The sequence below is a fragment of the Chelonoidis abingdonii genome, chromosome 4 (genome assembly GCF_003597395.2).
Source record: "Chelonoidis abingdonii isolate Lonesome George chromosome 4, CheloAbing_2.0, whole genome shotgun sequence".
In the NCBI taxonomy this organism is placed as follows: Eukaryota; Metazoa; Chordata; order Testudines; family Testudinidae; genus Chelonoidis; species Chelonoidis abingdonii.
In genome coordinates this window covers 29,119,455-29,131,575 of record NC_133772.1, presented here as the reverse complement: position 1 = coordinate 29,131,575, position 12,121 = coordinate 29,119,455, and the positions used below count along the sequence as shown (strand labels likewise).

The 12,121-nt window shown below is 52.8% G+C and overlaps 1 protein-coding gene across 1 annotated transcript; it reads right to left on the bottom strand.

Annotated features, from left to right (window-relative positions):
* Positions 1-3,024: 3,024 nt before the first annotated feature.
* Positions 3,025-8,880, bottom strand: LOC116833434 (glycine-N-acyltransferase-like protein 3). Its single transcript, XM_075064988.1, has 6 exons — positions 8,669-8,880; positions 7,068-7,197; positions 5,978-6,085; positions 5,538-5,664; positions 5,044-5,164; positions 3,025-3,481 (listed from the first exon to the last, which is right to left on the bottom strand). The coding sequence occupies exons 1-6, from the start codon at positions 8,878-8,880 to the stop codon at positions 3,025-3,027; spliced, it is 1,155 nt and encodes a 384-aa protein (XP_074921089.1).
* Positions 8,881-12,121: the final 3,241 nt, after the last annotated feature.

Below are 12,121 nucleotides of genomic sequence, written 5' to 3'. Positions count from 1 at the left end.
TAATAGTCAAACACAGGTTTGCTCTTCCTCCCCCCTGAGATTTTCTGAAATTACACCTCTGATGTTGGGGAATCAGAAGTCCCCCACACATATACCCCATGCCTGAGATGTGCAGTGTCTGCAGGGTCCCTGAGCAGGCAGAGAGCAGGCTGTGTGGGCAGTGCCAATCCCAGTGGGATACTGCCACTGGCATCATGAGCCCCTGTGCTTGGGGCCTAGATGGGGTGAGGAACAGGGCCAGCTGGCCAGTCTATGGGACTTCCAGTGACTATGTCCACCCCCAGGCAGACACTGACCAGAGCTCAGGCATGGTGCTGGGATCCAATGGAGGTAGGTAAAGTAGTTGGATGCCTCCAGCTGCACCCCCTTGGCCCTGGTCATGTCTCTCAAGGCCTCATACACCCCATCCTGGAGCCCTGCAGGAGGTGGCGACAGGCCCTGAGCAGTGACAGTCCTGATGGGGAACGTGGCTGTTGGAGGCCCAGCTTGGAATGTGGGGAGGAGAAGGGACCAAGCTGACCCTCTGGCATGCCGGTCTCATGAAAGTGAGCTGGCACCAAGTGAGGCAATCCAGTCCTGAGACCATGGGGCACATGGGAGCAACCTGGTGGGAAATGTATGGACCTGGAGACTCAGGGTCTGGCAGTGTCAGGGCCAGCTGGAGTTTGGCCCCAGATGGTGGGGGGAACATGCAGTGACTGTGGGGTTCAGGAGGAGGAGGCAGCCCCAGACATTGCCGTGGATGCAGAAGGCCTAACCTCAGTTGATCATGCCCATGCTGCCCAGAAGGGCCTGGTACAACTCTGCATACATGTTGGTGTAGAAGTCAGAGTTGTCTGATGCCACCTGCCGTGAGAGACACAGAGCCGAAAGGCTAAAGAGGAACTCCCAATGGAATGATTGATTTGCCCGCAACTCCCCCCCATCCCCTTCAAGTCAGTCGGGCCTCTGTCCGGAGGCCTCCTAGAGGCAAAAAAGGCCGTGTCCCATTCCTCATGCCCTGAACCAGCCTGGCCACCAGGGTGCAGCATGGTGGCTGAAGGGGGACACTTCTGTCTGTGGCTGAGTAAGAATGGCTTTGGACTAGCATTGTGAATCCACCAGCACTTTGTGCCCAGCCAGGTTCCTGCAATTTATATTCATTGCGGTGCTGTGGATCTGCTGGAGATATGGGGGGAGGGAAGGGAGTAAGATTTGAAGTTGCAAAAATTCTTTATTGGGAGGCAGCACCGAGGTGGCCCTTTGCCAAAGCAGCAGAGGGTGGCAGCAGAGATGAGGGAGCCCTGGAAAGCCCTTCCTTACCCCACGCAAAAGAGGCTGAAATCACCTGAGCTGGATGGGGTGGTGGAGCCTGGGGGCTGACCCAGCTGGCATTTCTCAAAGGATAGGGCACAGGCCTGTCTGATGCCAGGCTCTGGGACGAGGCCAACAGCTGACAGCAAACCATGAGTGGAGCATAGCAGAGGAGGAAACCACTGCTGAAGGGGCATCTGTTCAGTGGTTGCGGGTGGGAAACTGAATCAAAGGACACAGCTGGAGACACTAAGGGGCAGGACTGGGTGTTTACTTATTATTCATAAGTGCAGCAAGGTGAGTTGTTATTGCTGAGCTCTCCCCAGGTGGGTGCTCATTTCCTCGTCCCCTCTAACAAAGCTCTTCTTGTTTCACACACTCTCAGTTTGTCTCTTAATGTCCCTCCAGGGAAGATATTTATTGATCCTAGAAATTTGATAGGATGGCTCCAACTGGTGCTATTGGTTAGCTTTCCAAAGGAAGCCCTAGATAGTTGACCTGACATTGGTTGCTGCAGATACAATCCACAGACTAGGTTACACACCCAGAGCACTTTGGTCTTCTGACCCTCAGTATTTTGACACAAAGCCAACATTTTCTGGGAACAAGCAGAACCTTTTTGGGGAAAATTTCATTTCAAAAGTGGGTTGAAAAATGGGGAACTGTTGCATGGCCCTAGCTGTAATTCTACCTTCCCCCTCGCCCACGTGGTCCCAGCCGTGCCAGGGAGTGCCGCCCCAAAGGGGAAATACTCAAAGGTGTCTTCAACAATCAGTTTAATCACAGCTGGGATCACAAAGCCCAAAACTCTTCCTACTATCTGTCAAGGTCAGTGGGCAGAGTTAAAGGGATTTGGGTGTTGTGGCTGTGTGGTGCTGAATTTAACACATCTGGATTGTTTTTGAGTGTGACCTCAGGCCGGGAATCCTTGGGGATGGTGAAGTTTGGTTTGAGGATAATCAACATCGCGGGGAGGTATTTAACTCTTGAGTTACTGAGTCAGACTGGCCCTTTAGGGAGCCCTTTGCATGGGAACACTCTCGGACTGGTTTGTATCAATGCAGAACAGCCAGATCCATCATGGGTTAGAAGCATCATAGGTTACAGCACGCTATTTCCCAGCCCCTCCCACCCCACTTAAAGTTACTCCAACTTGTATTGTTCATAAGATGGGAAAAAGAGCTGATGAGAGCAGGGTGGAACTGCACGAGACATGACAAGCCCCAAGGAAGTAGGGGAGAAAGACATCTAGGGAAGATGTCTCTGGCAGAGGATGGGGAGGGTGACACACTGACTGTGGAAGAGTTAGAGATGCAATACGCTGAGCAGAATGTCCCAGGGAAAGCAAGAGAGGAGGAGCAGAGCAGATGCAGGAGGCAGATAAACATGCAGCTAGATTTGGTGGAAGATCATTGAGCCGTTGCTGGAGTGTCTGGAAGAGGAACTGGGATGGGGCACTGCAGGGAAGTGGAATGGGGGTGCTGTGTGTAAGGGTCTGAGGTGGTAGGGTCCATCATGAAGGGCACGTTATGGGCCCTGGAGATTAGGACAGTACCTCTAAAGGTGAGTATAGGGCTGTGGGGGAGAGCAAGGTCTGTGGGTCTGGGGGTGGCAGGCCCCAAGTGAGGCTGGACTTGTGAGATGTTACTGATTCCACTTGACCAACAATGATCCCCAGACTCCCCTACACCCCCTCCCATGTTAGGTCCCCTGGACGGTTGGTCTGGGGACTCATGCGGGGGCTGTGCCTGGTACTGGCCTGGGGATTAACGTGGGGGCTTTCACCAGTGCTGGGTTGTGAAGAATGAAGTACCACAGGTTGGGCTGGCGCTGGAAGCCCTGCTTCTCCTGCAACCTCTGCATAGGGTAGTTCTCTACGTCCACATAGCCGTAGCTGGGATAGCCTAGTGCATGCAACCGCTTGGCTAACAAATTATTCAGCATCCCCATGTAGCCGTGCCGCCGGTGCTGGTGCAGTGTGTAGCCAGGCCCCAGGGCACCAAATGGGTATGAAGCGATCCAGCTGACCGGATGGCCAGCAGAATCCAGCAAGCAGATACTGGGGAAGTGGCGGATCAGGGTGGCCAGGTACTTCCTGCTTTTCTCGTTCCCTCCAAAGCTCCATGTCTCATTCAGCAGGTCAGCGTGGGAGACATCCAGGGACGAGAGCCTCATGGCCGGGTCCAGCCTAGGGGGGCAGAAAGCAGCACGGCAAAGTCCCAAAGGTCAGTGATCAGAGTGACACCTCAGAATCATGAGATGGCCCTAAGATTATGAGGTTTGTTAAAACTATGACACTGTGATTGCTGGTCTCCCTTGACAGCTGAACTCCCCTGCCCCCAACCCCTGGATGTGACATGATCAGTACTGTCAACACTCTCAGACTTATTATGGTGATGTGGGCCTCACTGCAGAATTTCCTATCCCCATATCTGCCCATCTGTTGCCCAGCAAATCATTTTGCCCCATCAGTTCTGCCCCCATACAGGCACCCATCAACTCTGTCTTCAGCCCTGCCCACCCTAGCCCCTCTCAGCTTCCCCTCTGCACCCCCTGGTGTTCTTTCATGCCTCCCAGCCCTGTGGGGGCTGCAGCAGGCTCCCCTCTGCCCTTCCCAGGCTGGGTGTCCCAGGGAAGGGGTGAACAGAGACACCACAATGTCCCATTGCTCACAAGAGGGGTGGGGGAGCAGGGAGTGGAACCACCCTGAGATGCTGAACAAATTCTGCTTCCTCTTCCCCCAACCAGTCCCATGAGAAAGTGTCTTGTTACCTCAGGGAGAGGGAGGGTCAGGGACCTCTTATTGCAGCAGCTCTGATTGGCTGTTCTTCCCCCAGCAGGGGGTGTGGGAGAGACAGTCAATCAGACAGGGCTACCCCCTCAACCCTAGCAGGGTGAGATTCCCATGAAGATCATTGTAAGATGAGCTCCAGACCTGGCCAAACTTGTGGGACTCAGGAGTGGGGGATAACAGATCCAAGTGGAAGGGTGAGGAAGCTGCCTTGCTTGGGGGATAGGAAATGGGACAGGAGGCCTTTTCCCCTTACCATACGGTGGTAAGGCTGCCTAATATCTCGTCTCATTAGAACTGAGTGTCTCATTCCTCTTCCTGATAGAGATCCCCATCCCTAAAGTGCCCCCGGGGTATCTGCCCCTTCCAGGGTCCTGAGTGAGAAGCAGAGGTCTCTCCATCCTGGGCAAGGTGAGATGTGGTGCAGGTATGGGGAAAGCACGGTCTCTCGTGCCCAAGCCCTACCAGGGCTTGCTGGTTAAAGGAGTGCCTGGTCCCCAGGGGCCATTTGCATCAGGGTTTCCTGGCACAGGCTGGGGGCCCTGTGCAGGAGCTGAAGAGGGATACCCCTCCCCATGGCTGGCCACATACGAATCTAGCTACGCAACCCCGTCCCTGCAGGGTCCCTGAAGGAGGCTGGGCTCAGTGCCAATCCCACTGAGATTCTGCTGGTGGCAACAGGACCCCAGTGCCCTAGGCCCTGCATAAGGAATAGTCGGCCAGATCTTTGGCATCCCAGTTAGGGTGACCAGATGTCCCAATTTTATAGGGACAGTCCTCATATTTCGGACTTTGTCTTATCTGGGTGCCTATTACCCCCCACCCTCATCCCAATTTTTCATGCTTGCTGTCTGGTCACCTTAATCCCAGTGCCATGCTGGCCAATGCCCCCACTTCTTAGGCTGCCTTCTTCCCTACCACATCCCCTGTGGGGCCCTGTGACACAGGCAGACACTGACCGGATCTCAGGTATGGAGCTGGGATCTGGGTGAAAATAGTTGAAGTAGCGCAACACCTCCAGCTTGATCCCCTTAGCTTCAGCAATGTCCTTGCAGGCTTCGTACACTCCATCTTGGAGCCCTACAGGAGGCAGAGATGGGCCATGAGCAGTGGGGAAAGGGACTGAAAGGTGGTGACAAAAGGGCCCATATGTGTGGGGAGCCCAGCGTGACACACGAGTCAGGAGGGGCAGGAGTTTGAGCTTCCAAACCCCCAGCCCCAGCTCTTGGGGAAGAGGGTGTGGTCAGGTGAGCTGACTCCAGCCCAGCACTGTCAAGGGGCTACCCCATATGTTCCTGCCCTGCACAGGGCTCCTGGGAGCAGCCTTGCAGCCTGAGGGGAGCAGAGAGCTTTGGGGCTGGCATTGTAGGGTGGGATCCTAGGTTTGGCCCAGACAGGACATATATGTTCAGTTGCTGTGGGGCTCTCCCAGATGCTTTGGGGCACAAGTTACCAAAGATGCGGAAGCTCTGTCCCCAGTTGACAGCACCCGCACTGGCCAGCAGGGCCCGGCTGGCACCTAGGTCCCGGTAGTACACTGTGTATGTGTTGGTGAACAAATCAGAGTCATCCGATGCCACCTGTGGGGGGGAGACATACAGCCAAGATGGGAGAATTCCCAGTGGAATGACTGATCTGCCTGCCCCATCACCCCTGAGCCAGCCTGGTCCCCCCTAGAGGGGAAGGGCTGCGTGTCCCATTCCCAGCCCCTAAGCCAGCTTGCCTCAACACTGTGGCCCCCTGAAGTGGAAGGGCCCAGAATCCCAGTCCCTGTTTCCTCCCTGAGCCAATCTGCTCCCCTGTCCTAGAGTCCCCTAGAGAGGAAAGGCCTCGGGTTCCATTCTACATCCTCCTGAGCCAGCCAGGTGAAGTGCAGTGACTGAGGGGCTTCACCTCTCTCCGCGGTCGGGTGAGGATGACTTTGAACTCGGGCCATGAATCCACCAGCACCTCCTGCGCAGCCGGGTTCCCCCGGTTTATGGTCATTACAGTGCCATAGACCTGCCAGAGACATGAAGGTGTTGGGGTCAGAGCTGGATGGGAGGCAGCACTTCCCACTCCACAACTCTGTTTGGAGCCACTCAGTATTTACAGGGGAGTTTCAGCATCTCATGATCTTCTGCACATTAGGTGGGTTTTTGCCCTTCTCCAACATGGTCTCCCTCTCCCATCCCTGCCAATGGGGCTGACACCACAGGCTGCCCTTAGTCAAGATGGCCACCACCTCACAATGATTTCAGGGAGCTGAGGCCTGGGAAGATGGGTGCATCAGGCTATGGGTACCAGAGATGGGGGGCAGGGGAATGTGAGGAGCAGCAAGAAGAGGCAAATGAGGAGCGAGTGTGGGATATGGGGGATGCTAGGGAGGGAGCAGTGATATGGAGGGGAGAGATATGGGGAAGAGAGTATGCAGGATGAGGCAGGGCCTGTCTCTAACTACCACCCCAGGATTACTCTCCTGATTTAGGGGTCTGACTCCTTATTTGTGGATCCTGGCCTGGGATCGCAGGGGAGACACTGAGTGGAGAGGAGGGGCGACAAAGAGGCTGGTGACCCCCCCACACACTTGAGCCCTGTGATAATATGGAATCATGGAGGGAGCCAGAGCTACTCAGGTCTTTGCTCGGCTGGCATGGAGCCTGCCCATGCAGTGACTGGCTGGCACAGAGTCTGCCTGTGCTTTAACCATTTGATATTGAGCCAATCTGCCCTGTGACTGGCTGGGGAGGTCCTGCCGGCTACACTGGGTGAGCAGCAGGAATTTGCTGGATTTGGAGTTTGGGAGACAGGAGATGTGAGTGGGGCAGGGGCAGCTTGGAGAGCAGCCAGCACCTGTGGGGAAGGGCTGCCCCCCCCAACTAGCCTTTGACCCAGGGGTTGGGTCTTGCCCCCAGCCACCCCAATCTCTTCACCCCATCACCCTGGGGAGAGAGAACTTTCTGCCCTGCTCCCATCCCTGGGAAAAAAGATCGGTCCTTGTCACCAGCAATGTATCGGGCAAGCGCTTCCGTAGTGTCCCCTCCAGCAGCTGCAGCTTGGAGGAGCAGCTCAGGATCAGCATCTCTGAAGTGGATGGGCCCTTGGCAGATTCCAGCAGGAGTGGCACAGGGGATGCCCTGTGTGAAAGAGACCCATCAGTTCCCTGTGACTTACACTCAGCCGCCCCCCCCCGCCACCTCCCTGGTGACACGAGGGGTGTCTGCAACCTTCCAGCCCTGCCAAAATAACAAATGCTGTGGGTAGACCTACAATAACAAATCACTCTGGTTACAACACCTGTACCCACCAGAGACCCTACAATAACCACCCCAATGGTTATATTCTCAGTGCAGCATTTCCTGTGGATTTTCCTCTCCTCCTAAGTATCAACACTTCCTTGCTGTTAATGTTTCAGCTTTTCAGTCTAAAAATTACTTCTGATGAGAATTTGCACAAGTGGTGCTTGGATGTTCCCAGAGCGCAAGCAGTGGAAGGTCAGTACCTCAGCTGAGTCTTATTTCTCTTGTAAGGGGCAACAAATCTTCACAACATTTCCCCCACAATTTGCTAAGCTGTGTTTGTGAGACCCTACAAAAACATACCAGTCTGGGTGCTTCTCCCTTGCTCATCATAGACCCTACAATAGAATCATAGAATCATAGAATATCAGGGTTGGAAGGGACCTCAGGAGGTCATCTAGTCCAACCCCTGCTCAAAGCAGGACCGGTCCCCAACTAAATCATCCCAGTCAGCGCTTTGTCAAGCCTGATCTTAAAAATCTCCAAGGAAGAAGATTCCACCACCATCCTAGGTAACCCATTCCAGTGCTTCACCACCCTCCTAGTGAAAAAAGGTTTTCCTAATATCCAACCTAAACCTCCCACACTGCATCTTGAGACCATTAATCCTTGTTCTGTCATCTGGTACCACTGAGAACAGTCTAGATCCATCCTCTTTGGAATCCCCCTTCAGGTAGTTGAAAACAGCTATCAAATCCCCCCTCATTCTTCTCTTCTGCAGACTGAATAATCCCAGTTACGTCAGCCTCTCCTCATAAGTCATGTGCTCCAGCCCCCTAATAATTTTTGTTGTCCTTTGCTGGACTCTTTCCAATTTTTCCACATCCTTCTTGTAGGGTGGGGCCCAAAACTGGACACAGTACTGCAGATGAGGCCTCACCAATGCCGAATAGAGGGGAATGATCATGTCCCTTGATTGGCTGGCAATGTTCCTACGTATACAGCCCAAAATGCTGTTAGCCTTCTTGGCAACAAGGGCACACTGTTGACTCCTATCCAGGTTCTCATCCACTGAAAACCCCTAAATCCTTTTCTGCAGAACTGCTGCTTAGCCACTCAGTCCCTAGTCTCTAGCATTGCATGGGATTCTTCTGTCCTAAGTGCAGGACCCTGCACTTGTCCTTGTTGAACCTCATCAGATTTCTTTTGGCCCAATCCTCTAATTTGACTAGATCTCTCTTTATCCTATTCCTACCCTCCAGCATATCTACCACTCCTCCCAGTTTGTCCTGTCTATGCGTCTGTGGCCCCAGTCATGCCAGAGCTGATCTGTGCAGGACTCAAATGGCCCCAGTAGCTCCCACTTACCTGGACAGTTTCTCTGCCAGAGTAAGGGGCAGCCCCTTTGGAGATAGTGAGACAAGGTGTCCGTGAGGCAGTGAGGTCCCTGCCTGGCAGCAGCTGGTCCCGTCCACACTGGGTCTCGCTCTCCTTCAGGGGCTGCTCCAGCCTCTTATCTCTGAGTGAATGAACCATTAACAGAGTCTGTGCCTGACGGGGAGCTGGGGGCAGCAACATCCCTGCAGTCACGGGCACTCCTTCCATGGGCAGGGAGAGGTGAGCTGATTTCCTGGGGCCAGTGGAGTACAATTCTGAGGAAACGTGAGCACAGCCAGGCGTGGGACATGGGCAAACCAGTTCTGCTGGTGCCCCTTAATCCTGAGTCCGACCCACAGCTCCTGCTGTCCCTGCCCTGGGCTCCCCCACTGCAGCTCCTTCCTAGCTTGCAGTTTCTGTCTATTGCTTTGATTGAGGGTTGTGTTGGGAGCCCTTAGTCTGGGCCCCTCTCCTTGGCTTGGTCTTTGCCTCGGCTCTGTGTCTCTCCCAGCCCTGTACCCCAAGGGTTGTGTGCCCTGGGACACTCTTTCCTCGTTACACCCATGCCATAGCCTGGATCTCCCATGGTCCCTGTCAGCATTGCGGAGCAGCCATGGGTTCTGGGATGGGCAGGTTTCTACCTATGACAAGATGGAAACCCTTTGGCATGGGGCTGTCATGGTTGTTTACCTGCCGGGATCAATGCAATCTGTATCTGCAGCAACTTGGCGTCACATTTATTATTCAGCTGGAATCTGGCATCAGACGAGCCTCAGGTTGGCTTGGCAAAGCTGAGCTGAAGGCAGAGGTTGTGCTGGCAGCAACAACTGCCTCAGTACCCCCAGCTCTGTGTAATGCATCTTAGCTCTCCCTCCTTTTGTATTGTTTGGAGTGTGTAGTTGGTCTATGACCCAAAAACTTGGTGGCTATTTACTACATGTATAAAAAGACAAGCGTGTCTCTCTCCCCCCCTCCCATCCACCATCTCCAGCAACAAGCAGCCCCACTCCCCTGTCCTCCCACCAGTATTTCCACTTCACCCTCTCCTTCCCATCCTATTAAGGCATCAGCATTTTTGAAGGCAGGTGTGCGTAAAAACCATTGGTAAAGCTGTGAACTTGAAGAAAAGCTGTTTTTTCAGATGGCAGGTGGCTGTAGTTCAGGAACCTGTTGTTCAAATGATCTCAAATGTGGGTCACTAACCCCACGTCAGACCCGCAGGAGGCACCCCAAATTTCAAGACTATCCAAGTTAGCATGGGGATTTCAGAGCACTTAGAAAAATTGGTTTTAAACAGAAGCCTTCTCTATTTTACCCATAGCCGACCTGGCACTCACCTGTAAAATTGTATGAAATTAATCATCAGCAGCTGCTTTGCTATCTCCAGATCCCCAGCCTGGGACAATTTTGAAAGTACAGGGGGCTCTGAGCAGTGTCACAGGGCTCATGGATCTCGGTGTAATGGTATCCACTGAAGGAGAGCACTGTTACCAGATGTGCCTGTTACTTTGGGGTATGCTCATTTATTAGGATTACTCCTCTAGGGGGAGGAGGATGGTTCTGTAATTCTATTAATGTACTGCTTGTGTCACTTGTGTGTTCACACGGAGCTCTGCTCCTTCCTTCTGCAAGTCACCTCTCAATGGAGCTATCCTGCAGGACCTAGGTTCCCCAGGGCTGGGTTCCTCCAACCCTAGAACCAGATGAACAGAGACCCACACACCCACACACTAACGGAGCAAGTCTGAGAAGACTGGGTCAATCAGCACTCCCAAGCTGACCCCCTTATATGTCCCTGGACTCAATGAGCTGGATCAAGCAGCACTTTCAGCTGTCACCCTTTTATGCCACAGGTTTAACACGTCCCTATGCCCACTTTCATGTCACAATTGCTCTGGTAGTCACCCACTTGATGAGAAAACTCCTCTGTATTTTGGGTGCTGCAGGGATCTTTAGCTTAGGTGAAAGAAGCGTTGCTGCAGAGTAAATAGAGGAAGCTAAAGCCACAAAAGAGTGAAGTTTAGAGAGAGAGAGAGAGAGAGAGGAACCAGATTTAACCATAAAAGTTATTTATTGAATAATAGTGATAATTACACAAGGAGAGCCTAAACCAACATAGCAGTTACATTATTAAAGGAAATAACTACCTGAGATAGAAAACTGGAGAGAGGGATTTCACCCACTCCATGGAGCTTGAACTGATCGGGGTTCCCAGCTGATGGCGGTAGCTCGGGGTCCTGAGTGCTGGAGACAGGCAGAGCCCCCAGCATAATCAGTCAGGAGATGGAATCCCAGTGGAACAGATGCAGGGATTGGGTCCATGCCTCAGAACCCTTATTTGAACATAGGTAGAGGGTTTTGTAGAGAAACAACAATGGTTCAAGGGAGAACACTAGATTTGTTTACGGGTAAACTGATGACTCAAGGGTTTTCTTTAGGCTAGACAATAGGAGCTGATCACTCTTGGCTATGGGTGGTGTTTTCTTCCAGGGAGCTCACAGTGCAGCTAGGCTGCTTCAGTATTTTGGATATCAATCAAGGATTCATTACTAGAATTGGTCTGATAACTGCTGAGCTGGGTGTGTGCAGGTGTAGGTTCATTAACATCTGGAGCAGAGATCCCCCATGATGCAGTGCTTCCCTTCTTTTCTAGTCCCAGAGTTCAGTGTGGTTCTCTGTTCTCCATTCTGTGTGCAAATGAGATGAATCCCTGTCCCATCTTTCATGCAGATGAGGCTAGGGGAGTTGTCTCTGTTTTCCATTCTGATTGCTAATGGAGATATCTTAATCTTGTTACCCTTGTCAGGAGGGGTCTAGGTGTGTCTCCCAACTCCCTTCACAGCTCTCTGCAAGCCTTTTCTCTGATTGGTTTTGGCTCAAGCAGAGACTCGAGCCTTTGTTTAAGTTTGTTAGCATATACATTGTGCTGCTAAAGACATATAAAGAATAAATGCCCTCCCTAGTTGTGTTCTGCTCCTTTAAGGAGCAGAGCACAGCCCCTTTCTACTCACCCCCTACTTCCCCGAGTAGGGGAGCTAGCCCCAAGTCTTTCCAGTATCCCGTACCCCCTAAAAATCTTTTGCTAGGACTGCATACTGGAGAGTACCACTCTACTTGCACTACTGCCTGGGGGACCCTTGTGTCTGGCAGAGCTGTGGCATGGGGCAGGTGGCTAGTGGAGAAAGCATTGTCAGTGGCTGTCTATGCTTTGCCTGGGCTGCTTGCCAGGGTGCAGAACTCCAGAGGTGCTATGGAGTAAGGGGGCATTTTCCCCCTTGGGCCTTGATATCCCCCCTTCCCTGACTTTTCCACTTTTTGCCCCACTTTGTGTTGCAGGATATTATCACCTGTAATGTTCAACCCACTGCCCCCTGAGTTTTTCTGAAACAACACCTCTGGTGTTGGGTTCTCTGTGTCGGGCTGAAGCAGGGAGTCCCCTTTG

What these genes read in the sequence shown, in the direction of transcription:
- LOC116833434 (XM_075064988.1), bottom strand. Translation starts at nt 8,880, where the DNA reads ATGTTGCTGCCCCCAGCTCCCCGTCAGGCACAGACTCTGTTAATGGTT. An exon ending in GCTTGCCCGATACATTGCTG is followed by an intron (nt 6,086 to 7,067) that starts GTGACAAGGACC and finishes TGTCTCTGGCAG; the next exon opens with GTCTATGGCACTGTAATGAC. An exon ending in TCACCCGACCGCGGAGAGAG is followed by an intron (nt 5,665 to 5,977) that starts GTGAAGCCCCTC and finishes TCCCCCCCACAG; the next exon opens with GTGGCATCGGATGACTCTGA.